The sequence below is a fragment of the Neopsephotus bourkii genome, unplaced genomic scaffold, assembly GCF_033783945.1.
Source record: "Neopsephotus bourkii isolate Nb327-2 ecotype Australia unplaced genomic scaffold, CSIRO-AGI_Nbou_v1 NB_1445, whole genome shotgun sequence".
Lineage (NCBI taxonomy): Eukaryota > Metazoa > Chordata > Aves > Psittaciformes > Psittacidae > Neopsephotus > Neopsephotus bourkii.
In genome coordinates this window covers 324,961-351,427 of record NW_026901922.1, presented here as the reverse complement: position 1 = coordinate 351,427, position 26,467 = coordinate 324,961, and the positions used below count along the sequence as shown (strand labels likewise).

The window sequence follows — 26,467 nt, the reverse complement described above, 5'->3', positions numbered from 1 at the left end:
GGTCTGTGCTCAGCAGAAGCCTCATCTCCACAGCACAAATTGGGGCTGTGAAGGAGCTGGGGCTGGATTTGGGAAGCCAGAGGGGAGGGATGGAGCCGGTGTCCCCACGGCCAGGCTGGAGCGAGGCGCTTTGGCAGAGGGTGGTGGCAGAACTGGAAGAGCAGGGCTCCAGCAGGAGGTCAGGGCGAAGGTGTGGGTTTGGCACCGGGCAAGGGGCTGGGAGCGTTGTGGGTCAGCTTTTGAGGGCACCAGTGGGAGAACTGGTATGGCAGAAAGCCTGAGTCAAACTGGAGCGTGAAGGATTGCTGCTGGCTCCTCCCTGCTCATGCCAGCCCTGCCAATGGGCTTCACACTGCCCTGGACCTGGGTCCTGCTTGTGGGGCATCTCTTGCACTGGTTCATCCTCACCACTATCACCTCTCGAACCAACCCATAGCGCCAGTTGCCACAGGGTTTGGGGTCCAGGAGCTGCCCTTTGGGATGGTTCTTGCCCTTTGGAATGGCTCTGCAGCCAGCTTCATCCGTTCTTTACTCCTACAATCTGATGCCTGTGGCTTGTTTAAAATTCCCTTTATTCACAATAAATAATATCCTATATTACAAAGATCTCGACACAAAATGCACAAATCATGGTTCTTTCCGCAGCCATGAATAAATAGGACTCACCAGCACCAGCTAATGCATGACAAAGAGCATCTATGAGTAGCGTTGGCCCTGTGGCAGGGAGGAAGCGGGGGATTGGGCTGCACCCACCTTGCCCAAAGCGGTCGTTCTTCTCTGCTGGGGTCTACATGGTGTTTCCATCCCCTGGGCCACCAGATGCAGGGGTGAAATCCTGTGTGCACCAGCACTTGCAGGCTCAGGCCTCTGCCAGTGGTGCCGAACTGGCACCGAGGAGGGCATGGATGCAGCCCAGTGGGTGCAAAGCTGCAGCTGAGGCTGCCCTAGGCTGCGATGCCTTCGCTGGCTGCAGTTAAGCTTAGGAGAGGTTCTAGCGCTCACACTCATGTAGAGGGGTTATAGACAGACACTGCAATGCTCCTTTCTTAGCCACGGGTGGTCTTTGAGTTACAAGCCTTTTGCTTAAGAGTCTGCTGTAGCTGGATGTGTTCATTGGTGCACACATGAGCCCATGTGTGGAGCTTCCTCCCCTCCTTCTGCTTGCTCTTTCCTAACCCTTCCTATGGTGGGGTCAACTCCATGGATTTCTTCCTCTCCTCTCTCTGCTCTTCCCACTCCTCCTCTGACTCGTAGGTGCCCTTGACGATGGCAACCCTATCTGACAGGTTCATGCAGTAGGGGACCAGGATGTAGAAGTAGAGCAGGGAGGCCAAGCAAGCCCCAAGGATGGGTCCAACCCAGAACACCTAGAAAGCAAACAAGGAAGAGGGTGAAAGCAGGTCCTGGAGGATGGTGCACCACATCCAGCCGTTACATCAGCATCCCTCACTGTTCCACATCTCCTGTCCCATGCAGAGATGCAAATACCCATCCCAGTAGACTTCTTGGGCTGAAATCCCTTCAAGCTTTGGTTACTGCAGACATCAAGCTCTTTATGAGTGCAGAGATGTGGTGGGCTGGAAAGGAAGCACCAAGCCTGCTCTGCAAGGCTGGGTCTGAGCTTGCAGGTTCAGTAGGTGCATGGAAAGCCAAAGCTGAGCTTCTCTATGGGCTTTACAGTCATCAGATGATGCCCTAGCTCATTGTGCACCATTGCATGGGGGCTATACTGGCTCTATGCCATGGGGATAACCTGTTCTCCATCCATTCATCAAGTGTTCTCCAGTCCCTTTTATCCTTTCAGGCTTTAAAACATCCAGCCCTGTGGCAATCACTGCCCTCTCCCTTGCCCTACAACTCATCCAGCCTGGTCCCAACCACTGATGCTCACCCAATGTGCTGAGCTGAACCTCCTCACGACGACCGCGGGCCCAAAGGACCGTGCTGGGTTCATGGAGCAGCCAGTGAAGTAGATCTGTCGGTGTGGAAAGGAGACCAGGTTAAGGTGCAGCATCTTAACCCGGCCTCTTCATCTTAACCTATGGCTTAGCAGGTAAGGATGACTTCCCAGAGGCAGGGACGGAAGCGGTCCCTGGTGCTGTCTCTCTTACAGAGAGGTTGGGATGGACGTCATCCTTCCCCACATCACCATGGACAAGGAGCCCCACTATGTCCTGTTGGCTCTCCCAATGCAGCTCCCTCTGGGACCAACCGCAGGGGGATATTTTGAGGAGCCCTGTGCCAGCAGGACCCTCTGCCTGGACACTCACCCCCACCAAGTGCCCCACGGCAACAGAGAGCCCAATGGACAGCGCTGGGGCGCCGACGTTGCCGCTCCTCCGGTTGTCCGTGGATGCGAAGATGCAGGCGGCCAGCTGGAAGGTGAGGATGATCTCCACCACGAGGGCCTGCCCGGGGGTCGTGTTGTTGTTGAGCTGCCAATCAGCAAAAGCAACAGTCATCACCCATCCCCAGGGCTCAGCAATGCCACTTGAGTGCTTTGCTGGTGGCTTTGGGCTTGCAAAGCCGTGCAAGAGAAGCCCCCCAGGTCCCCTGCTCAGCCTTTGGGCACAAGGTGCTCTGCTGCCACTGCTTCTTTCCCTGAAAAGGAAGAAATTACCTTTCTTGGCCCAAAATCTGCCTCTCTCCTGACCTCTCCCTTCCCAGTGCTCTCCAATCTCTTTCCACTTGCTTGTCTCCACTACACTCGGTGTTTTCCCAAAAAAATCCCACATGGATTTGTCCCTTTTCCCCCCCTCTGTTTCTTTTCCCCTTGATCCTTTCAAGCGGTTGTATCCTGATTCATCTCCCTTCTGCCTTGTGGAGCACCTCCCCAGGAGGCTGAGGGGCACGGGATGAAGGGAGAGGGTTGGGGTGAAGGCTGGGGTCCCAGCACCTTTGTGCTCTCTACTGGGATCTGTCAGATGGACTGGACCCCCCTGGGCTTGGGAAGGACAAAGTGCCCCAAGACCCATGTTTTTTAGCTAAAGCTGACTGGTTTGGGACCAGGTGCATGTGGGAAGGAGATGCACGCAGCATCTCACCCTAGTGACTGAATCCTCTGCCACAAGCCTGTGCTGATCCTAGGGGTCCAGACCTGATGTGGTTGGAGCAGTAGCTCCACTGCTCCCATTTCAGGTGGTTTCCCAGCTCTTCCCAAGGATTTGAGACAAGCTCCTCATCCCCACTTATCTCACAGGGGGCCAATGCCCCCCTTCTCCTCCAAGAGCAGCCCCTTGCTGCCTCCCTGTTGAGTGATCCTTCAGCTCTTCTCCATCCTCCTCTCATCCCCAGTGCAGCAGTGCCAGCGGGCTCCGCTCCCCCTGCCCGTGCTGGCTCTACTCCCTGCCCTCCAGCCTCTGTCCTGGCACAGCTCCTATCCCAGCACTAATCTCCAGGTGGAGAGGCTGCAGTCAAGAACATCTCAATGGTGCTGGTGACTCACTCAGGCCCTTAGGATAAAGGAAGCACTTATTAAAGAAGGGGGAAAAAACATGCTATTTATTACCCCACACAATGAATCTGTCATGTCAATCCTCTGTTGGCTATGCCGGGGTTTGCTCCTATCCCATTCCCATCCCTCTATGCAATGCACTGAGATGGACCCTCCGCATGGATTCAGCTCTCCGAGCTGGTGCTGCCACGAGCTCCCCACTCAGAAGGGAAGGGGAACCCGCACGGCAAGGTGAACCATCTCCAGGTAGGGATACTCACAGCATTGATGGCCAGGTTACCCCGGGTATTGGCTGGCGTCACCCCATAGAGGATGCCAGCCCCAGCGATGGCCCCAACCAGTTGGGCAATCACGTAGAAGAGCGTCCGGAGGAAGGAGATCTGGTTCCCTACGAAGAAGGCGATGGTCACGGCCGGGTTGATGTGGGCGCCGCTGATGTGGCCAAACGCCTGCACCAACGTGCCAATGGCCAGGCCGAAGGCCAGGGAGATCTGGAGGATGCTGGGCAGGGCTGAGGGCCACTTGAGGGCTGAGCCGAGGCCGATGAAGACGAAGATGAGCGTGGAGAGGAACTCGACGAAGACGGCTCGAGCAAAGGCCAGGGTCAGTATTTCCTTCTTCATGGTGGGAGAGGGTAAGGGGCAGCTGGGAAAGAAGAAAGTCCGGGTTTCCTCTGTCTCCAGGCTCTTCTGTCTGCACCCACTTGTAGGGCCATACCTATCTATATATGCAAGAGCAGCAGGGAGCTGTGTTACAAGGCGGTGGGTGGAGCCAGGGAATTAGCCAGTCCTCCCAAATTATCATGTGAAACTGGAAAAGTTTCCATCTGAAAATAACTCCGGAGCCTCTTGGTGAACCAGTGACTCAGATATTGGTGGCATTTCTTTATCCTGCCCTCTGCAAACAAAGAGCCCCTATAGGGTGTCTCTGTGGTCGTTAGATAATGCGGTTGCATAACGAAGCCCTGCTCCCTCCTCTGCTTTTCCCTCTTGCCACCTCTCACCAGGCTTTGGGTGGTTCATTAGCAGAGGTGTAGTTCATGTTCCCCTCCTCCATGGGCTGGAGAGGGCTGTAGTTCTGTGTGGGAAGTCTTGTTCCTGGTGTTAGGCTGGAGGAGCATTCCTGGAATCAGGAATTCTCATTCCCAGTGTGTTCGGTTGACACAGGATGTTGGGATGTAAAGCAAAGGGAAGCTCCTGGAGCTGCTCCCAGGCTGCCAAGGCAGCTCGACCATAGTGAAGAAGTGGTTTGGTGTTGGAGCTTGGCTGGGTTTGGGGGATGCTTTGCCTGTCTGAGGAGCCACAGACAAGCTGGAGGTGCCTGCATGGGGTGGTGGAGCTTGGGTAAAGGCAGCTGATCACTGCAGAGCCTGACTGTGGATCCCTTTTGCTGCCTTACTGCTCCTTCCAGGGCATTGAGAGAGGGCTTTGCCAGCACCTGGGCTGGCAGTCAGGGGGTGCTCGCTGCCCATAGCCAGGCAGGGTGGATCCTACCCCTGTCATCTCGGGCCCTTTTCTTTTCTTTTTGCCTTTCAAGCTGTTGCTCAACGAGGGCAGTGATTTTGCTCTTGGGAATGCCAGCAGAAAGCCGCAGGCTTTGCATGGACACAGGCCATGGTTCCACGTCTCCTTCTATGCTCCTGTGGGGTTGCCCTGCATCCCTTGGCTGGCAGGGATTGCAGTGGGCAGGCTCTCGGTGCTGCTGTGGGGCTGAGGTTGAGGGTTTGGGGATGGAAGAAGGGCCTAGTGACAGTGAACAGGGAATTCTTGGCGCCTTCATGGTCCTTGCAGCCTTGTGCCAGGATTTGAGTTCAAGTTTTCAAATGGGTTTGGGTGAACCATAGAATCTCAGATGGGTTTGGGTTGGAAAGAACCTCAAGGTCATGCAGTTCTAACCCCCTGCCATGGGAAAGATCTCTCTTTGCATCTTGCCTTCTTCAAGTGATGCCACCTCTGTGCCTTATGCAGCACTGGGGTTATCCACGGCTGCCTCTGAAGGAGCAGTCATAGAATCATGGAATGGTTTGGGTTTGGAAGGGACCTTAAGCTCATCCAGTTCCAACCCATGCCATGAGCAGGGACACCTTCCACTAGAGCAGCTTGCTCCAACATGGGATGGTTCATTCAAACCATTCCAGCACCTCACCACCCTCACAGGGAAGAGCTTCCTTGCATCTAACCTGAACTCCCCCTGTTTCAGTTTAAACCCATCACCCCTTGTCCTATCGCTCCAGCACAGGGTGAGCAAAGCTCTGCATGCAGTAGATGGGTAAAACCACTTAAACCCCTCTTTACATCCATAAAGCACTAAAACGTTCCCTTCACTGCTGCCTTCTGCTGGCTGCAGCCAGACCTGCACACATCCCATGGGATCAGCGCTGAGGAGGGATTCCTCCCCACAGCAAGACAAAAGGGACTGCAAAGAAATAAGCCTTTCACCTCCAGCCTAACCCAGAGTCCTGAGCCCAGCAAACCGACCCGGAGCATCCCAAGGGACCGGGGCTCTGTTACAGCCTTAATTCCTGCTAATGGTTTTCGCTGGTGCTGCTGCTCCCGGGGCAGTTGCAGAGGGAAAAGTCGGATCTGTTATCCTAGAAACACCCGCTCCGTTGGCGTGTTTTGGTGAAAGTTTTGCAAGCTGGTATTTCAAGACACCCTGGCCACATTCCAGCCCAGGTAATGACTTGCCACTTCCCTTCAGCCCTGTCTGTGGCTCCAGCTGGATCGAACGCGCCTTGAGCCCATCCTCCAAACCCTTTCCTTGCTCTCCCATCGCTCATCCCCCTTGGAAGTGGATGCGTTTTGCTGGCGGCTGCTTTGCCCATGGGACTTTATGGCTTCAGCTCAAAGGCAGCGTTAAAGACGCTCTCCCAGGCTCCCAATGGGTGGATAATGACCCAGCAAAATCCTCCTGACTGGGAGATACAGTCCAATAAGGCTGGAAATGATGGGGAAGGCTCCCAAAGGGAAACAAGGTGTTTCTCTAATCACATGCCATGCAGAACCCTCTTTTCCTGAGGCTGTTTGCTAGACTCCTCACTGGGGCATTCCTGCGTGGCTTCTCTGATGCTGAACTGTGTCGAGCAGGCTTTGGGAAGGCTCCTTTTCCTCTTTCCTGGCTGCACGCCCTCCAAGGAGCTTGTATGAACTGAAAAGTGCCTTTGATGTGTCAAACGAAGTGGAATTGGGCAAGATGTTGAGGAGGCATTACGCAGGGACCTGCTGACAGACGGACACCTACGTGGTGGGGTCATGCACGCCTTGTTTCACCCCTGGGCTTTTGGAAGAAAGAAGATGCGGAGGCTTTTTGCAAGGACAGGTTTAGCTGTGTCCTTCTCCTCCTCCTCCTCTTCCTCCCTTATATCAGCATGCAACACAATCGTCCACGCCTTGGGGGCAATGTGCTGGATGGGGATAGCACTGAGCCCACTGTGGGGCTGGGGTGCAGCGTGCCCGGGTGGGAGGAAGGCAACTGGTGCCTCATCCTCGCCCGGGGCCCTCCCAGGGCTCTGCCTCACCCAGGGAGGCGTGTGTGTTATTAAGTGGCTGCGTGTGTCGGTCCCCGTCGTCCCCATGTCGCCGATTCCATTTGCTCTATTAATTTGTCATTTCCGTGTCATTTCAGCCCAAATTCCTCAGTTCAACCTCGAAGCCTGGCAAATTTGGGTTATAAATGCTGCTGAGACCCAGCCTAGTTTGGGTTTTGCTTCTTCCCCCTCATTGGCTCTATATCTCAAGCAAGGGCCTCAAAACTGGCACAATAATACAAGCAGGAGTAATAATACCAACAGGAGACAACTATTTCTGCTGGAATTTGGGATTAGATGGCCAGAGGAGAAAGTTTGGGTTAGTTTCTTGCTGGCTGAGCACTGGGGGATTGCAGCAAGCCACTGATGGGGATAAAAATGAGATGCCCTGGGAATTTAAAGTAGAACAAGAAGCAGCACATTTTGCCCTCCTCATCCTCAATTCTTGGAGCTGCTTCTTGCTATGGTGGTAGGAAAAAAGTGGGATTAATGTTGATGTCTCTGTAAGGGTGCTGCAGGCTGGGCTGTCAAGGATTTCTCTTATCTAACCCTCCATCTGCTTGCGCTCCCTATAAGAGGGATTACTCTGATAGCCTGAGGGTGATGATGAAGGTGACCTCCTCTGGCCCTGGAACAACAGGGTTTTTGCCTTCCCCTAGTAACCTGAGTGAGCTTTGGAGCTCAAACCTCTCGAGGCTGTTTAGGTTTAGGGATGTGCCCATGTCCCTTGCTGCTGTGCCACCGCTTTGGCTTGAAGCTGGTCCTGAAGCTGTCCCCAGACTTTGGTGGCTTCCTGAGCACAGTGGTCACAGTGACCTCGTAAACTGTGAGGCTGTCAATAGGGATAAGGCTGTTGAAGTGCTGAGTAGTGTTAATGCTTAATAACAGCATTGCTCTGCTCTGTGCTTCGAAATGACTGGATGGTCTCTGAGGTGTAGCAGTGGATGGAAGCGCTTTGGGGCTGGTGTGCAATGGAAGCACCAGCATCCTTAATAATTAACTTGCACTGAAATCATCATTAAACCATCACATGGGGATAATAATGTGTATCAGGGAAAGCAAAGGGCCGGGTAGGAAGAAACCCTGTACGAGATCACGCAGTAGAAAGCTTGGCTGGGAACCCTGCTCCTGATTTTCAGGTCTAGCCCTTTCCAGTGAAGCCACCTGCATCGGGGACATTAAAAGGCTGCGTTTCTGCCCATCTAGAGAAGTACTTCGAGCTCTTATGGGGCAGCAGCTGGTTATGGGTGTCCTCAGGATTCTCAGAGCAGTGGCAGTAGTAGGGATCTTTAAGGTCCCTTCCAACCCAAACCAGTCTGTGAGTTTTCACCCCCTTCTGCCTTTGAGCCCCAAAGCAAATGGAACAAGAAATTTCTCAACCTATATATTTAGGTAGTATGGAATAATTGGGATTTAAAGAAACCCGTGATGATGGCATCCCTCATTGCACCAGATCTGGAGCTGAACTTTCTTGCACTGAGTTGTCTCTGGATAAATGCGCGATTCTGATTTGGGTTCTTTGTATTCCTGGAAAACCAGGCTGAAAATCAAAGCGGAGCCCATGGAAACCACCCAGGCATGGCCAGATGGCTTCAAATCCTGTCTCCCTGTTGAGGTCTAAGACACGGTGTTAGCACTTCAGCCAGGTCTTAGGCTGGTCTGTGGCAGCTCTGATTTCCGGGTTGCTGATCCTGCCCTCTCATTCGAGTTGCACTGTGTAAATCTGGAATGACTGGCTTGGTTTCCTGACCATGCAAGTTTTGGAAGTGTCATTGAAGTCAATGACACAGCTCCGCAGAGAAGGTAAAGTCATGTTTCTCCTTGACTCAAGAAGACTTAGGCTGCTTTAGCCATCTGCAAAGCTGGTTTAGTGAGATGGGTTGGTGCGCCAAGAGCAGAAGCCAGCCAGGGCAGGAATCAGCATCCCAGCGGTGTTGAAGTGGGGATGATCTTTGTTTTGTGGGTCCTATTTTTAAGATAGAAGAACACAAAACCTTCTTTTCATGTCACTTTTGCCTGTCAACAGGCTGTTGGTCCAAGGCAACACTCAAAGCTGGACTGGGCTGCACTGGTGGCTGTGGGACTGTGGGTGTGGGAGGTCACTTTGTGTGACTGTCTCTATGTTATGTGACCATAAATGTGTCACTATTCGATTCACATGTGAGTAAAACTGAATTTAAGGCTCTTTATTTAGAAAATGCGGTAAATATCAAACATTTAAACCCATTTTTGGCCCCTGTGCTGCTTATGTGAGTCTGAAACTTTGTCAGGGTAAATAAGAAATGAAAGGCTTAGATCTTAAGGCAAAGAGATGTGTAAATAGCTTGAACATTGCCAAAAACCCCCCAAAAGATTCAGGTGGGTGGCATCTTATAGAGCAGGTCAGTGACAGGGTAACTCCTGGGTAAGTTACTTTGGGTTATCCTGACATATACAACGGTTGTTTTCCCTTTGAATAGCAAAAAACCCTACATTTAAAACCAAATGATTTAAATGCAATTTTACACTCTGATTTGAGACATTATTTTAATTCCTATTGTTGAGAACACATAGATTGGAAAGCCTTTTCCAAAATGCCATTCAAATGTTCCTTTGCCATTGAAGGAATAAACTGAAGGACCAGAATCAACATCTTTGCTGTGGCAGAGAATGAGTTAAAGCAGCACTGAACCTGCTGCACCTCAATAGCAGCCTTCTAGGGGTAGTTACGTTACTACTACATGACTGGAGGTGTAAAATGGATCCTTGGCTACAGCAAATAAAGCTTGTGATGGAATTTCTCCCTTTGCTTTGCAGTGTGGCATCAGGGACAGCAGATGACAGCCAGACGAGGGGATGCAGGAGCTCCCATGCTCTCAGCTTCACTTGGTGTGGTGAAATGAAGGCGATGAGGATGCCGTGTCTGGGTCAGAGCAGAGATTTGTTTACTCCTTATCCCTCCAACTACAGCGTTTAGTGGATGGATGAGCAAAGCCACAGTGAGGAATAGAGGAAATTAGGAATCTAATAGGAGACTGGTACAAGTAGAGCACAGTGGATGGACAGGAAGAGCATCATTTGGTGGTGGTTCATGTCTAACCAGAAAATGATCACTAATGTTCCCTAAGATCTGGAATTGGAGCCATTGTTTTCCATTAACAGCCTCAGCAGAAGAAGCCTGAATGTGGTGATGATGTTTTGTGACGGTGCAATGCTGGGGAGGCATCACCAACAGAAGAAAACAGTAGGATGTCCTGCTGGAAACCAGGCTTTCAGGCTAAGTCATAGAAACTGGATTAAATGAATGGTTGAAAGAGCAAAGCTGCATCCCAAAGACTAACCCAAATTCTTTGACTCTGCTGATGGCCATAATAGCAGAAGAAAGGGGTTGGGATGGTTATGAGGCTTTGGTGTGATGCAGCCATGGAAAGGGTCTGGGCTGCAGGAAACAAGTGATGGAGAGGATCATACTTGAAATGCTTTGTGTTATGCATCTGAGAATCAGGATGGATCAGGAACAGAGGAAAGAAAGCACAAGCCACAGAGAGATTAAGCATCAAAGCTAAAGGACAGCACTGGTCCATGAACAGATGAGCCATGGATGTATTTGGGCTGAAAATCAGGAGGCCCCAGGAGAGACCCAGCAAGAGCTCCCCAATGGGGTCAGTATGAGCTCAAGGACATGCTTCCAGCCCCATCTTCTCAGGAAAGCCTCCATGTGAACAAAGAGCATCTCTGGGGTGATAAATGACAATGTGGTTCCTTGCAGCAGCCAAACTTAGAGCTTCTGAGATACTTATGACCCGGAGTGAGCCCTCCAGTGTGTGTGTGTGCAAACAGCCAGGCAGGGAGAAGACACAGGAGAGAGGTGAGTTGAGTTCAACAGCAATGAGGCATCGGGTGGCAACCTCCACACCCAGCAAATGGCTGTAATAACTCCTCACAGCACCTTGGAGCCCTGCTTGAAGGGCACCAAGCTCCACCGAGCGCTGCCTCCTACCAGGGAGACGTGGAAGGAGCTGGAGGAGGGTTGGATCGCGGTGTCCTCGTTCCTGGTGGCTTTGATTTAATGGCATTTCCCCCCAGCATCGCACGACTGTTGGCTGTGGGGAGAGCTGGACAATACAAGGTGGGCTGGAGCATCCCAGTGCATCTCCCCAGGAACTTGAGTTCCTCAGATGAAGAAGCAGAAGTGAAGGGGGAGAGGGGAGAGGCGAGGCACTGACCATCACCGGCTCGAGGACAGACGCAGTGTTCCCCGGCTCCTCTCTCATCCTGGAGGGATGCTTTGGCTAAACCTTCTCAGACATCCCCCTGGGGAGGCTCTGTGGGGAGTGCAGCTCCACCGATTGCCGCCGCCGGACCTCGCGCTCTGCCCAGTCCTCCTCGGGCTCGAAGCCCTTGAAGATGGCGAGTCTCTCCGAGAAGGTCTTGGCTTGCGGGCACAGGATGTAGTTGTAGATGATGGAGGCTGCGGCTGCCCCAACCAGGGGGCCCACCCAGAAGACCTGAGGGAAAGGGAAAGGTACGAGTTGGGTGAGTAAAACCCAGCCTGAGTGTGGAGGACAGGCAGAAACCAGCATCTCTGAAGGGCATCGTGGGGGGGGGGTTATGTTCCTTCCTACTCTGTGAGATGCAGAAGCCAGCTCTGCTTTGGCCATCATTGTTGACCTCAACTCCCATCCATTGCTGTTGTGCCTGAATATACCCAACCAGCCTCTTCTGTTGAGAGCTGTGTGACCTTCATTAATCATAGGCCGTCATGAGCATGGGTTCCTTTGCAGAAGCATCTTCCTACCCCTTTACACACTGCTGCAAAGAGGAGGCTACCAGCTTGAGCTGGACACCTCTGAACACATCAACCTGAGCCACCACAGCTCTAGCTCTGAAATGGAAACGCATGGGAGTGTTCCTAAAGGAACTGGTGGAAAACGTATGCCCAGATCCAAGTGGAACCAGGAAAGGTCTCCAGGACCAGCAAGAAGAGCTCCACTCTCCATTTGTTCTGCTTCCTTGGCTAAGTCACGGTCAACAAACCACACACCCTTCTGCTGTTGCAATGCCCTCAGATAAGCCAGTTAAGCACCCAGCAGCCCCACCTCGTTTTGCTAATCTCTACATCTCTTCCCAAGCCAGAGCTGGTGTGGAAATGCCAGGAATGTGCCTGGCTCTGTGGGTTTCGAGGAACAGTGCTCATCTGGAGGGGTTCATCCCACCGGAGCAAGGCATAGACCCGGCTCTTACCCAGTGGTCGCTGAAGTCTCCGACTATCACAGCAGGGGCGAAAGATCTGGCTGGATTCATGGAGCAGCCAGTGTAGCGGATCTGCAGAGGAACACCAGTTTGTTGTTAGCATTAACCCTTTAACGTGGTCCTGGTGTGGTTTGGATTCATTCCCCCGCCCCATTCCAGGAAAAGGGATGCTCCTTCAGCTTCCACCACCTGAGTCAACACGGTTGCACCTTCTGTGCAAGCACGAGCATGGTGCAACCCGGCTGGAGGCTGAGTGACGTGCCCTGCAGTGTGACAAGAAGCGTGGGGACACACTCCTGCTGTGCCTGGTCCTGGAGCAAGCTGCTGCTCCTTGCCACTGAGGGTAGGAGAAGAGTCCCACAGACACCTGGGTTGCAGAGTGTTAAGGATGGAAGATGCAGCGTAAGCATTGCTCAAAGGAATGGTGAATGTTCCATCCTTGGCAGTGTTCAAGGCAAGGTTGGATGGGGCTTGGAGCAAGCTGCTCTAGTGGAAGGTGTCTTTGCCCATGGATGATGGAACTGGGCGATCTTAAGGTCCTTTCCAACCCAAACCAGTCTATGATTCCATGATTCCCTTTACTACATGTACTGAGAGGCTGGAAGTGTTTGGAGCTGTTTTGGTCTCATCCAGGAGGGATTTCCCTTGGTGTCCATCCCAAATACTTCCCAATCTTATCATGAGTGCCTGTTTCTAACGTATTCACTCTGGGGCAGAAGACCCCACTGATCCCTTGTTGCTCCTTGTAGGACGCAAGGAGCAGCAAACCCAGCAGGGTCAGTGTTTTCCTGCCCCATAAAAGCAGAGCTCAGGCTCTGCTACAGCTTTGGTATGGTTTTCCTCCTCTATCCACTGGAAAACCATGGGCATCACATGAGTTACACCTCCCCGTCCAACCTGGAGCAAGCAGCCAAGCAGGCTTTGGCCATAAACACAAAGATAACCCAAACCCATTGACTTTTAGTCCGTTTTAGCCTATTCTACCCACCCCAAGGAGATGTCCCACAGCAACGGAGAGGCCAATGGAGAGGGCAGGAGAGCCCAGGTTGTCCTCCCGGCGTTCATCCGTGGAAGCAAAGATGCACAGGACGAGCTGGAAGGTGAGGAAGAGCTCGACAGTCACTGCCTGCCCCGTCGTTGTCTCATTGTGCAGCTGAAGGGGAGGAAAAAGGTGTCTCAGGGACAAGCATTTGGTGACCGGGTTGGGAACGTGTGTGGGGAAAACCCAAGAGGGATCAAATAGACCCAGGGAATAGGTGGGATCAATATGAAAAGGAGGAAAAAATTCCCAGCTAAAAGGAAAAGAGGCTCAATGGGTGGTATTTGATTGACCAGGAAATGGTTTATTTATTGGCATTCCTTTGGGGCTTTTTTCCCTGTTCTTTTTTTCCCCTCTAGGAATAATTTATTCTTTTTTTCTCATATTTAAAATGCAAAATGCCTCTTGGGAAAGTTTAGAAGCTGGAATATGTCAAAAAGAAGGGGTTTGGCCTCAAAACCCCATTTCCATCCCCCCTTCCCATACTTTTTGAATGGGCAGGATTTGAGCTGAAGCTGAGCATTGGCTGCACCCCCTCTCCTCCAGCTCTGTTTTCTAGCACGTTATTGCTCCTTGGTGATTCTGCAGCCACATCTGGATGGGTCTGGCATCTGGATGTGCACATCTGGCGCTGGCAGCACTGCTTCCCTCAGTCTCCCTTCACTTCCCCAGCCTATGGCACATCCCACCCTTTCTTTGCTCAGTGGTGGCAATTGCCTTCTTGGCCAAGATCCAGGTCTTTCTTGCTCTCCTCTCCAGTATTCCCCCTTTGTATTAAGGGTAATCTCTGCAGGCAGCTACACGATGAGCAGCCCACAGGGGAAAGAAAGAAAATCCCTATCCCCTCTTCCAGGTGATTTAAGCTGTAAACCAAGTAAGCTGGGTACTTTGAAAGCCTCTCTTAAAAGCCCTTCTTGCTTTATTGGGTTTATTAAGCCTCAGCTATTACCAGTCTAAATCACCTTGCTCAGATTAATCCCCAATCCCTTTTTCAACCCCCTTAATCTCTTTGGCAGTGAAGCTGGGCCCTGGCACTGCCTCCCTACTGCAAGAAAGGGGATGTTGGGGTGCTGCTTCCTGAAGCACATCCAAAGCTGCCTGCCTCCTCCCGCATGGCTCAGCTTGGGTTTGGGTGATGCTGGTCCTTGGGCATCTCTATAGGAGACAGAGCTGCGTGAAGAGGAGTGGTGGGGCATGGAGAGGAGATATGAAACCTGTGACTTCTGAATTCCTTTCCCACCACTACCTCTCCTTTTAAGTGCATCAGTGAGGAAGGGGGATGGTGGAGGTTGAGGTACTACTGGGGAGCCCCCTTAAGGCTTCCTAAAGTCCCCTGGTTTCTTTTCTTCCCTGTATGGATCCAGACTGGGATCCTCACGATGCTGCTGGCATTGGGCACCTGTGTGCAGGTATTGGGATCAACCAGGATCTGGTGTGGCCATTCCTTCACAACTGGAAGTAGTATAATGAGCATTGCTAGCTAATGAAAACCTGGGATTTAGACCTAACACATGACATTCCCATTGCTGGGAATCTGGCAGCGCAGCCTGTAAACAGCGGCATTGCTGATAGAGGAGAAAAGGCTGCCTACACCCACATGAAGACTGGAAAGTGGGATGAGCTCAGGGCAAGAGGAATGGAGAGGTGATACTTTAGGTCATGTCTTTCCCTAATCATAGGGTTTCATCCCAATCCAGCTCCTCTGCCCTAGATAAAACTGAGATAAGGGTGGCTTTGTCTTTTAAGGAAGGTGTCTATGTGGGCAGCTGGATCATACCTCTGGTTTTAGTCCTAAAAAGCAGAGGGAGCATCCTTCAGTCCTGCTCCTGGGTGGACCCTTGCTGCATGGTGTTGGGCTATAGCTGACAGAGGCTTTGTACCCAACGCTGAATAAAGAGGGTTTTGCTGGACACAGACCCCTTCTGCACACCCCTCAAAGCCCTTCCCAATGTTTCCTGCTCCCTTCCAAGCCCGTCTATGGGCTGAGCTCTTACCTTGTTGATGGCCAAGCCTTCGCGGGAGTCTGCTGGGGTGATCTCGTGTAGGATTGCAGCCCCCACCACGGCCCCCAGCAGCTGGGCCACCACGTAGAAGACTGCACGGAGGAAGGAGACCTGGGAGCCGATGAGACAAGCCACGGTCACTGCTGGGTTGATGTGGGCTCCGCTGACATGCCCCAGGGCTTGGACCAGCGTGCCGATGGCCAAGCCGAAAGCCAGCGCGATCTGCAGGATGCTCGGGGAGGAAGCTGAGGGCCAGTTCAGAGCAGAGCCCAGGCCGAAGAGGATGAAGACCAACGTCGCCAGGAATTCTGCAAAGACAGCCCGGGTGAAGGCTATGGATCGCAATTCCCACATCATGGAGCTGGAGGCTGCAAGGACTGACCCTGGCTGTGGGATCTTCAGGCAAGTGCCACCAGAGCGGCTGTGTCTGTAGGGGATGCTGAGGGACAGTGTATATATATGGATGCAGGGGGTGAAGGATCCTGAGTGGAAAGAGATGGGAATGTGGTCCTAGGAAACCTGAGGCTTTTTCTCATGTGTGTTCCAGCTGAGGGAACATCAGACCCTGCCCCTTTTATTAAAGCTGGGGAATGCAGCATTGGCCACCCTTGGGAGGTCATAAATCAGCCTTGAGCAATGCCATGAAACACTTCCCTTTCTCCTTTGCTTTCTTACTGGGGGACCTATCCCTACAGGCACTTGGTGCTCCTCTCTTATCCAAGCTCTACCACCTGCAGCACAGAGAGGAGAGAAAGCAAAGGGGTTTCTACAAAGCTAGAGCTGGATGCTGAAACACAGGACCTGGGCTGTGATTCACCCAGGCAAATGGGATACAGAAGGGATGCACAGAACTCCAAGTGACTTACTACAGCTTCATTCCTCAGAGTACCAGGTTTTAACAGCCTGGGCACAGGTTTCCTACCCAGAGAAATGGGATCCAGCCCCAAGAAATGCCTGTTGGGAAGGAAATGCTGGCGTGAAGCAGTGACATGAGCTGCAGAACCAGCTGCTTACCAATGGCTCACTCAGCTCCTCAGAAATGTCTCTTGACTTCTTGGTGTTAATCCCTGGAACAGGAATGATGTTTTCTTCCCTGGAGCATCATTATTCACCTCAAACTACCCAGTAATTGCCCAACAAGTCTGTTTTCCCTATTCTTCCATTGCTTACAACACATTTACCCATTACACATTTTGAACATTCCTGGGTGATTCTCAGCATAAGGACATGGAGATGGTGGAGCAAGGGCAGAGGAGGCCACGAGGACAATCAGCAGCTCCTGTATGGAGCCAGGCTGAGAACACTGGGGCTGGAGCAGAGGAGCTGCGTGGAGAGCTCAGAGCAGCTCCCAGCGCCTGAAGGGGGCTACAAGGATGCTGGAGAGGGACCTGCAGCAGGGACTGGAGCGATGGGACAAGGGGTGATGGGGTCAGACTGGAACAGGGGGAGTTCAGGTTGGAGATAAGGAAGCTCTTCCCTATGAGGGTGCCTGGGACATTGGAATGGGTTGAATGGAGAAGGTTTGGATGCTCCATTGCTGGCAGTGTTCAAGGCCAGGTTGGACACAGGGGCTTGGAGCACCCTGCTCTAGTGGAAGGTGTCCCTGCCCGTGGCAAGGGGTTGGGACTGGATGAGCTTTAAGGTCCGTTCAACCCAAACCATTCCATGATTCTATGCCTGTAAAGCCTTTTCCTCCCTGTGCTGTTGGGGTTGGTGGCTTTGCTGGAAAGGCAGCACTCGTTTCTTCTTCCCTTTCATTGGCAGCCTGTGTAGCTATTTAAAGCTGGAAGGAGCACTGCCCTAGGGTAGAGCTGGAGCTGGAAAGGCCATTTCATTCCAGAGGGATGCAGAGCACCCGAACTGAGAGTCCTTTCTTTGGCTCTGACAAAGGCTGCCACTGTCCAACATCCAACTTCCCCTGCAAGTGCCACCAAACTGACGTGAAAGGGTGATGTAAAGTTTTCCATATTGCCCAAATTTTATCACAGAATCATGGAATATCACAAGTTGGAAGGGATCCATAAGGATGTGTGAAGGCCTGTTCTTCCCTCCAGTGCAGATGGGTGACAGTTACACTAAATGATGGTTGTAGGTCCCTTCTAGCTGAACTAGTCTCATAGACTTGCAGGGAATTGAGAGGGACCTCAGGGATCATCTGGTCCAGCCTTTAAACTTCTGTTCTATCCCATTCCATTCTTGTCTTCCCTTTTAAAAGATGCTTATGGGAATACTGCTCTTAAAGAGGGAGAGATCATGGAGAGAACAAGTCAGCTCCATGGGTGAGTCTGAAGGAGATGGGATATGGTCCTTAGGAAACCTGTTCTCTGAGAATCCTCTTGGGCTTCCTCAGGGCCTTTGGCTCGTCACAGCATCGCTCTGGCTTGCCAGCAGTGAAGCCAACCTCATAGAGCAGGTTGTGAGGCTAAATTTGGGGTGCTGATGGGTAACAAACCCATGGTCACGTCCAGTCTGCATGCTCCTGAGTGCCTGGTACAGACTGGAGAGCTCAGTGCTCTTACTCAAGGCGTAGTTATGTCAGGTTACCAATGCAGGCTGTTATTAGTGCAGGGATTGACAGAGAGCAAATATGGGCAATTAAGTGGAGCTGATATCCTATTTGATTAGCAGCTATTCACGGCGAGGGAATTGTGATGTAGCAGTGCTTAATGGAGGCTAATTAAAAGGAAAGAGAAGTAAGCAGGATTAGTGCTGAGTTAATCTTCATCTTAAACCAGACTTAAAAGTCTAATGCAGCCTCATGGGCCTCACTTGTATCCAGCAAAAGTTCATTGCAGCTCTTTGAGATGGGCTTTGAGATGTCTGTGGTGTGGATGTGGGTTTCTGCTATGTACCACGATGAAAGGATTGGTGCTGCATTGGGTCTTACTAAGCAGGATCTCTCTTAGCGTGGTCTTCAGTGTGGGGCAGAGCAAACTGCTGTGAGATTCTGCTTCCCAGCAGGAATAGCACATCCCAGCTCTCACCCAGGCACCTCTAGCACTGCAGTGACTGTAATCCTGCTGGTTTGACAGGGATCCACAGCACGGAGCCAGATGCTGCTGATGTTAATGCCAGGCATTGGCAGAGCCAAGGCTTCCTGCCTGGCTGCACAGTGCTGTGGCCACGCATCCTGCCATGTGCTTGGAGAAACAGGAGACCAGAGCTTGGTACTGGTTTGCTGAAGCTCTGCTTGCATCTAAGAGGGGTTCCTGGACCTGCTGGTGCTGCCACAGGTGGCTTTACCCCTTACACCAACTGCGCTGCAGCATTAGGAGCATCAAAGAGCATCCTTCACAGCGAAGCCAAGTGGGTTGGGGATGTCATTATTTCACCTTTGAATCCACAACCTTTGGAGTGGAACAGCGTTATTGGCTCTCCCTTGGGACCAAATGCACATTCAGAGTGTTGGTTGAAGCATCCGGCTTCCTCCCCATGGCAGAAAACGGGCAGGTAACCGGCTCTTGAAGAACATTTTGTAAGCAAGGGAGCTGAGCTTGCACAAGACCTCACTTCTCGAGTGCCTTAGATGGCTCCGATATCTCTGCTTCCCTGGCTTTGAGGAAAGCATAAACAGCTCGCAGGTATCTCCATTCCATCGAAAATACCTCCGAGCCACAGGGAAGAAAAGATTTATTGCATAAACAACAGCGAGTTTTCCTGCTTGGATCCGATCTGCTGCGGGAGGTGCCTGTGCTGCCCAGACCTCACCAAAAGCTCCACTTCTTGCTCTTTTCTGTGTGTTAGAGAACTCCCTTGTCCCCTCCAAGAGCCGAATGGACAACTGTACCCATGGCAGCAAGCGCCCTTTGTGTTAGACACTGGAGAATCCACAGCGGGATTAAGTCTTGGGATAAACCTTTACCCAAACCTGGCCGTTTTTGGCTCTGCTCTTCATCAAAATACACGTTTTGTGTCCAAGAAAGGAGGTGTAAAGCTGAAAATGCTAATTCTAAGAGTTCTCACGGGAAGCCTTTAAAGGAAGTCAAAGAATAAGAAGGAATAAATCCTACTTCTAGTATCAGGACTAATCCTGTTGCTCCAGTTCTGCTCGCTGCCTGGGTAAATGGATGTGTTGGTGCTTTTGTCCCCATCCATGGGAGCCACAGGCTGCCAGGACACTTGGAGAAGCAGGGCAGATGGGGATGAGGGTACAGACGCCTTTGGGATGGCATCAGCAGGGACATACACACCTCAGCTGGGAATCAGAGCACCCGCAGCATTAGCTTGGCTCTGGGACCTTCCCACCCTGAATGTCCTGACCCTCACGGGCTATTATGGGACCAGGCAGGTCCCTTGTCCTCCTGCACCTGGGTTTGTAACCCGCTGCAGGATGGTGTTAGAGATTCCTGCTATAGGGAGCTGTGGGGCTTTGAGGCAGAGGATTGAGGTCCCCTTTAGCTCCAGGCTGTTTTGTGGTGGGAGGCAGCAGCAAAGCTCTTGCTGCGGTGTAAACTGAGGCACAGTTTCAATTGCACATCACTGATGCCCCAGGGAGACAGAGCAGAGGATAATGCGTTCCCAAAAGAAAGGTGACCACTGGGAGAAGTCCTATTCTCCTAGGATCACATTGCACCAAAAGGACGTGCACCCAGAGCACCAAGTGCGAAAACTCAGACCCTTTTCCGGCATTTCAGGCCAAATCCTAAATCCTTCTTCAAGCAGAACTTCTGGCTCTTGCAGTGTTTATTGTTCTTGTTTTAGTTGAAGCAAAAGGATTAAAGCAGCCCTGATTTCCTTCACTGACTTCAATGAATTGAGCTTGAGCGCGGGCCAGGAACTGGGTCTGGTGTTAGGAGAAGGACCTGCAAGTTCAGTCCTGAATGTTTGCCCAGGGTCTTAGTCAAGGTAGATGCTGCTTGGTGGAGCTGGGTGATGGGAACAGGGCGATGGGAACAGGACCCATTTTTGGGGGCCATGTGAAGACCATGAAGCCTTCCAGCCCATCATGGTCTCTGCAGCACCAAGGCAGGGGGTTAATTCTTTCTCCCTGTGATTTGCTATGGAAGTACATATAGGAAAGTATCACTTTTCTTTGGCTACCAAAGCCATGGTTTCTGTCTCTGCAGAGAGACTAGGTAAGATATGGAAAATCCCATCATACTACGAGGTCAGAGGCAGGGCTGAGTTCGGTGATGACCTCCCTTCAGTCATGCCTTAAGGGGTGAGGGAAGGAGAGCGTTCTTCCCTTGTTTGAGTGCTGAAGTTCAAGGCCAGGGCACGGAATATTTTACAGCAACCTTTATGGGAAAACAACTCGTGTTTCTTCTCTTGGATCCATAAAAAGAAGTTGGAACTGGATGATCTTCAGGTCCTTTCCAACCCAAACCATTCCATGATTCTAACCAAACAAAGCCAGACACCAGGATACCCAGAGAAGTGAGATAGACCCCGTGGCCTTACCAGGTCTTGGAAGCACTTTGTTACTTACCCAGGCGTGAACATTACCTTGGTTAAAACCAACCCGATTGCACCATCACCCTCAGGTGATGGAGCTGAGCACAAGACCTCAGCTTCACCCTTGCTGGATGCCCAGTGCTATGTTTGCCAAACAAATCGCATCTAATGAGCCAAACTTCCCAGCGGGTGTAAAGTGGGGACGTGGCTTTGACATCAGTGCGGTGGCATTGATGGAGAGCATCCAGTGGCCTTCCCACCGGGTTCCTCATTCTTATGTAAATCAGAAGTAATGGAGCTGAAGGCCAGGGAGAAAAAGGGATTTGAGTGTTTTTCTTGGTGTAATTTTCCTGGATTTAGGAGTTTACAAGCCAGGTTAGATACTACCAGAGATTGGTCCTGCCAATGGCTCTAGGAACATCCCCTGTCCACTCCTGCCCTGTCTTTTCCAGCCCCATGGCTCTGCAATGTTCATCACCTAAGGGATTGCAGAGCTGTTGCAATACCCGTGTTATCTCCCCATCAGTGCTGTGGGTACCAGTTTATTGACTGCTCACCTGGGCTGCAGGACTTCTTTGGCTGCTATCTCCTCATCTTGGCTGGCAGGGAGGCAGGAGTGTGCCGGTAACCTTACCTTTGAGGAGAGGTTGTTATCGCAGTGTAGACGAGGCCCTCAGTGCCATTGCTGGCCTTGGCAGTGCTGGGGAATGGTTGGGCTGGATGAGCTTGAAGGTCTTTTCCAACCCAGCTGAGTCTATGATCGTTCCTAGGAGCTGCTGGTGTGTGTGATGAGGAGGTGTGTGAGGATGCATGGTCAGTGCCATGGTCCTTGTACAGCCTGATAAGGGGAGCAGTGCAAGAAACTCTGTGGTCCATAGAGGGGGAAAAAAGACTCTGTTAAGGCTGCAGTGCAGCAGACACACTGAAAGCCAGGAGAAATGTCAGATCCCTTCCAGCCATTCAACCAAGCAGGCAGTTTAAAGTCAAGAAGCTGCTCCTGCCTCCAGTTTGGTCGATCTTGGAGCTGGGATCTGAGGATGGAGCTGGGGACTGAGCATGGAGCTGGGATCTGAACATGGAGGCTCAGAGGTGGCTTCAACTCAGGACTCAACTTCATCCCGACCCTATAGACATGAACTTGGCAAGTGCAATGTCACCATCAGCGCAGAGCTGTTGTGTGGCCATGGGGAGGTTCTGCCTGCCCCATAGCTCTTGGTGTCACTGGGCACTCCCAGCCAGTGCCCAAAGGCCTCTAGCCTCTGCTCATCCTCATAGCCTCCTCTGGACTTGCTCCAACAGCTTCATGTCCTTACATTGAGGACCCCAGCACTGCACACAGTGCTGCAAGAGGGGTCAGGATCCTCTCCCCAACCTGCTGCTCATGCTCTGGGGATGCAGCCTAGCACGCACACAAGAAAGCTTTTTCTCCATCTTATGTAGACCTGAGATGATCTCAAGGTCCTTTCCATCCTTAACCATCCTATGAGGACTGCCTGGTGCTGGTGTCAGCTGCAGCAGCACCACCAGGCTCCCTCCTTGGGGGGAGGCTCATGAGGATTCTTCACATTCCGGTGCGCATCCCTGGCTTGCATTACATCCAGTTCCTCCCTAAGAGCTTAAAGAAGCAGCTGCACAGTGGCATGAAGGTGTCACTCCAAGTGTCACCGAAACCTGTTCTGTCCCCCCCCCCTCGTCCCCCATCCCTGTGGGGCAGGTTTGCATACTTATGCAATTCCTCTCGTTTCACAGCACCCCGTGCGCACGCCGGGGCTGGGAACCCGTTCTTCTGGCAGCGATGAGCAGCCTAATCCTGGGCAGTGCCTCCTCATCGTGTTGATCTGCTCGCCTGGTTGGAGCAGACCTGTGTGGGGTGGTTGTTCCCCGTGGGCATCCCGCGTTCTGCTTCTGGTTAGGGTTAAACCTCAGCGCTGGGACCCTGGTCCTTGAGATCCACCAAAATCCCCGCTCCAGAGTCCCTGAATGAAACCAGGACAAATTCCTCCAAGAACCCAAATCTTGGTGCTATCTCAGCCCCACGCATGGGCAAAGAGCTCATTGAATGGTCCCCAACATCTGCCCATCACTGGAGTTTGAGCCCTTGCCGGTTAAAATGCCTTTCTGAGGCTTAAAGAGAGCTCAGCTGGGTACAGGTTGCAGGAGCTTCTTCAGGCAATGGAGCACTGAGGGTCTAAAGGGGGTGATGGAGGGTTGGGGTTTGATTTGGGGTGGTTTTAGCTTGGGCAACAGTATTGGCTCTCAAGGCTTGAATTACACTAAGAGCATCCCACCCCAAATGGTTCTGCCTTGTCCAGATCCTCATATTGCATGGTAAGGGCTTGGAGGAAGCTGCTCTAGTGAAGGTGTCCCCATGGCAGGGCTTGGAACTGGAGGAGCTTTAAGGTCCTTTCTGACCCCAGCTGGGGCTGCTGGCAGGATGGAGATGAGGGTTGGGCTTTGTTCCTCTAGGAATGCCCATGGAATAAGGGCGTTTTTATTGCTTTTATCCTTAACACCTCCTCATGCACACCCTGATGTTCGCAGCTTTCATCTTAATCTCCAGCCCAGGGACCAGGCCTGGTGGCAGGATTTGCCACGAATAATCCATGGATAATTCAGCACCCTCAGAGCCTGGGGGGAATTCCTCCCTTTTCACATGGAGTTTGGATTTGGTGCCCATGGCACAGCATGGGGTGCCAGTGGGGGGGGGTTGAGACACAGGACATCCCCCTGGGGCTGCAGGAAAGCAGCTTTACAGAGGGCTCCTGGGTGTGCCACCGTGTCGGTTGATGCAGCAGATCCCTTAATTATCCCATCAGGTTTCCTTTACCTTGTTTTTGATGTGATTGAGTGCTCAGCAAAGTTGCTTTAATCCCTGTGAAATCCCTGCTGGATTTGGCAGGGTGCAGCCTTCAAAGAGGTTTTCACTCTTGGCTTTGCAGAGGATTGAAGGTGGTTGTGTGCAGGAGGATGGGGCTGCTGCATCCTGACACTGAGCTGAACCACATGGATGGTCAGGGGGAAGGAAGGGGGATGCTGAATGGTTGTTGTGTGTGAACATCACAGCCTGGGCTCTGCTCTGTGTGCACTTATGCTCCCGTTGCATCTGTCAGGTGATGCCATCATCATTAAGGAGAGATCTTAAAGCAGCTCCAGTGCCTAAAGGGGCTACAGGAAACCTGGAGAGGGGCTTTGGACAAGGGATGTAGGGACAGGACAAGGGGAATGGCTTTAACCTGCCAGAGGGGAGGAACTGGGTGAGCTTTAAGGTCCGTTCAACCCAAACCATGCTGGGATTCTATGATTTCATTACATTCTTGGCACATTTAAGAGCTTCCAGCTCAAACAGGGAAGCAAAGAACCAGGCTTGGAGCAGCTTCTTTGACGGAGAAGGATGCTCTTTGCACGGCCTGAGAGCCCACAGGGTGGGAATGGGCCTTGGGGATCACAGCGTGGTGGACGGGGGGTGTTGTGGTGGGCAATGCGATCTGCTCCTCTTTGCTGAGGGTTTTTCCAGCATTTTAGCTCTTTGCTGCATCTTCATCTGGGGATGGAGCATGTGGGGTCCTGCATTATCCCACCAAAGAACCTGCCTTCCCTTTGCTCTTCTTCCCTTGGAGATGCTCAGGGCTGGATGCTGGGCTCTCCTTTTAGCCTCCTTCATGGGTTTCAACTGATAAACGCTGCTTCAGTGCTGGGGCCTCATGATGCTCTTGGTCCCTTTAGGCCCTCTTCATGGGCTGCAGGTGATGAGTTAAGGCCATGGGTGTCTCCTCTCACCCGAATGCCTTGTGTCAGCTGCAGTTTCAGTTCCCAAGCCCTTGACCCCTCTGCTCATGCGGTGCTTGAAGGGGCATCACGAGCCCAGCCCAGCTTCCCTGGCTTCAGTTTCTGTCCCTGGCTGGGGACCTGCCCAGTTTGACGCCTCTGCTCAGCCCTTGAGGCTCCTTGAGGAGCTTGTGGTTCCCTTCACTGGTTCTGAATAACCCTGACAAGTATTTGCAGCCCCTGTGCACTTGAATGGCTGGGGCTGGGCTCTGCCGCTGCCAGCTCTGCTTTGCCTGGCTGCATTCTTTCATTTCCAGCTCATGCTTCCCTCTTAACCCGTCCATTGCCTCTGCTCTGCGGGAGCTGAGCGTGGGGATGGGCTCTTCAATCTCCTTCCCTTGCATGCTCTTCTTAGGGAGCCTGAAGTGCAGCCAGGCCCTTTTTCATGATGCAGTGCAGGGGCTTTGTGATGCTCATGGTCCCTTCAGCCCCTTCTGCATGGGCTTGAATTGATAACATGGCTTTAGTGCAGGGGCTTCAAGATGCTCGTGGTCCCTTCAGCCCCTTCTGCATGGGCTTGAATTGATAACACTGCTTCAGTGCAGGGGCTTCATGATGTTTGTGGTCCCTTTAGCCCCTTCTGCATGGGCTTGAATTGCTAACACTGCTTCAGTGCAGGGGCTTCATGATGCTTGTGGTCCCTTTAGCCCCTTCTGCATGGGCTTGAATTGCTAACACTGCTTCAGTGCAGGGGCTTCATGATGCTCATGGTCCCTTCAGCCCCTTCTGCATGGGCTTGAATTGCTAACACTGCTTCAGTGCAGGGGCTTCATGATGCTCATGGTCCCTTCAGCCCCTTCTGCATGGGCTTGAATTGATAGCACGGCTTCAGTGCAGGGGCTTCAAGATGCTTATGGTCCCTTTAGCCCCTTCTGCATGGGCTTGAATTGTTAGCACAGCTTCAGTGCAGGGGCTTCATGATGCTTATGGTCCCTTTACCCCCTTCTGCACGGGCTTGAACTGTTGTGAGTGAGCAGATAAGCTGATTTAGTTCTTGTACCTGTATTATAGACCTGGGAAGCTCATTTGAGGTGTGATGTTTATGGCATGACAAGCACTAAAGGACTTGGAAGGGCTGGGGCAGGAGCAGAGGGAGGATATGGAGAGCTGGGATATGGGGGCACAGCTCCCAGCCCGAGTGTGGTCCTGGAACGGTGCTTTCATTGGTGGGAACCCAGCGCAAGGCTCTGCTGACAGCTCTCATCCATCACGAGCCTGTCTCTCCATGTGTTTGGGTAGAGGGTGTGCTGTGTTTGTACTGTTTCTTCCTCTGTCCTGGGCAGGTTTTCTGCCCATATGAAGCAGTTCACTGTGTAAAGAGAGGTTTTTTCCCCCTCCTGCCTGCTGCCTGTGGTGCAAGAGGAGATGTCTCCGTCTCCCTGTGCCCTCAAGGCTCCGATCCCTGCCCTAAACCCTGTCATGGGAGGCAAAGTCTCATTCACGTTGTGCTTCTTCCTTTGGAGATGCTCTGGGCCGGATGTTGGGCTCCCCTTTTAACCTCCTTCATGGGTTTGAATTGATAAGGCTGCTCCAGTGCAGGGCTTCATGGTGCTTATGGTCTGCTGGGTGCTCTGGGACCCCTCCAAACCCTCTTTATGCCCCCCAGTTGTGGCTGCATCACTCCAGATAGGACAACGCATATGGGGCAAATGAGCCTTATCCTCTCTGTCCCCCATCCATGCAAAGCCTGGGAAGGGATCCAGTGCTTTGTGCAGTTTCTCCCTGCTGCTCTCATGTTATGGAGTCGAGCTCAGGCCTTTCTCCTGCCCCACAGGAGCCTCCAGCCCCCCAGGACAGCCCATGTCCTGTGCCCAGCCCATGCAGCAGCACAGGGATGCTGCAGCAAAGCATCCTTCCCATCTCCTTCCCTTTTGCCCTCCCAGCCCCGAGTCCAGCATCCCTTGTCCTGCTGCTTCCCACGCTGTTATCCCTGCATCCCCCACATCGCTGGCCGCTCGCTCCCGTTTTAGCCGTTTCTCTCCCGGCTTCCCCTG

At 52.3% G+C, this 26,467-nt stretch overlaps 2 protein-coding genes across 2 annotated transcripts; both read right to left on the bottom strand.

The window, feature by feature from the left end:
* Positions 1-555: 555 nt before the first annotated feature.
* Positions 556-4,539, bottom strand: AQP5 (aquaporin 5). Its single transcript, XM_061368714.1, has 4 exons — positions 3,715-4,539; positions 2,271-2,435; positions 1,892-1,975; positions 556-1,367 (listed from the first exon to the last, which is right to left on the bottom strand). Exons 1-4 carry the CDS (start codon positions 4,075-4,077, stop codon positions 1,182-1,184), a joined length of 798 nt encoding a protein of 265 aa, XP_061224698.1. The 5' UTR covers positions 4,078-4,539; the 3' UTR covers positions 556-1,181.
* Positions 4,540-9,487: 4,948 nt separating this feature from the next.
* Positions 9,488-15,795, bottom strand: AQP2 (aquaporin 2). The gene is made up of 4 exons (XM_061368713.1): positions 15,246-15,795; positions 13,201-13,365; positions 12,204-12,284; positions 9,488-11,467 (listed from the first exon to the last, which is right to left on the bottom strand). The coding sequence occupies exons 1-4, from the start codon at positions 15,609-15,611 to the stop codon at positions 11,252-11,254; spliced, it is 828 nt and encodes a 275-aa protein (XP_061224697.1). The 5' UTR covers positions 15,612-15,795; the 3' UTR covers positions 9,488-11,251.
* Positions 15,796-26,467: the final 10,672 nt, after the last annotated feature.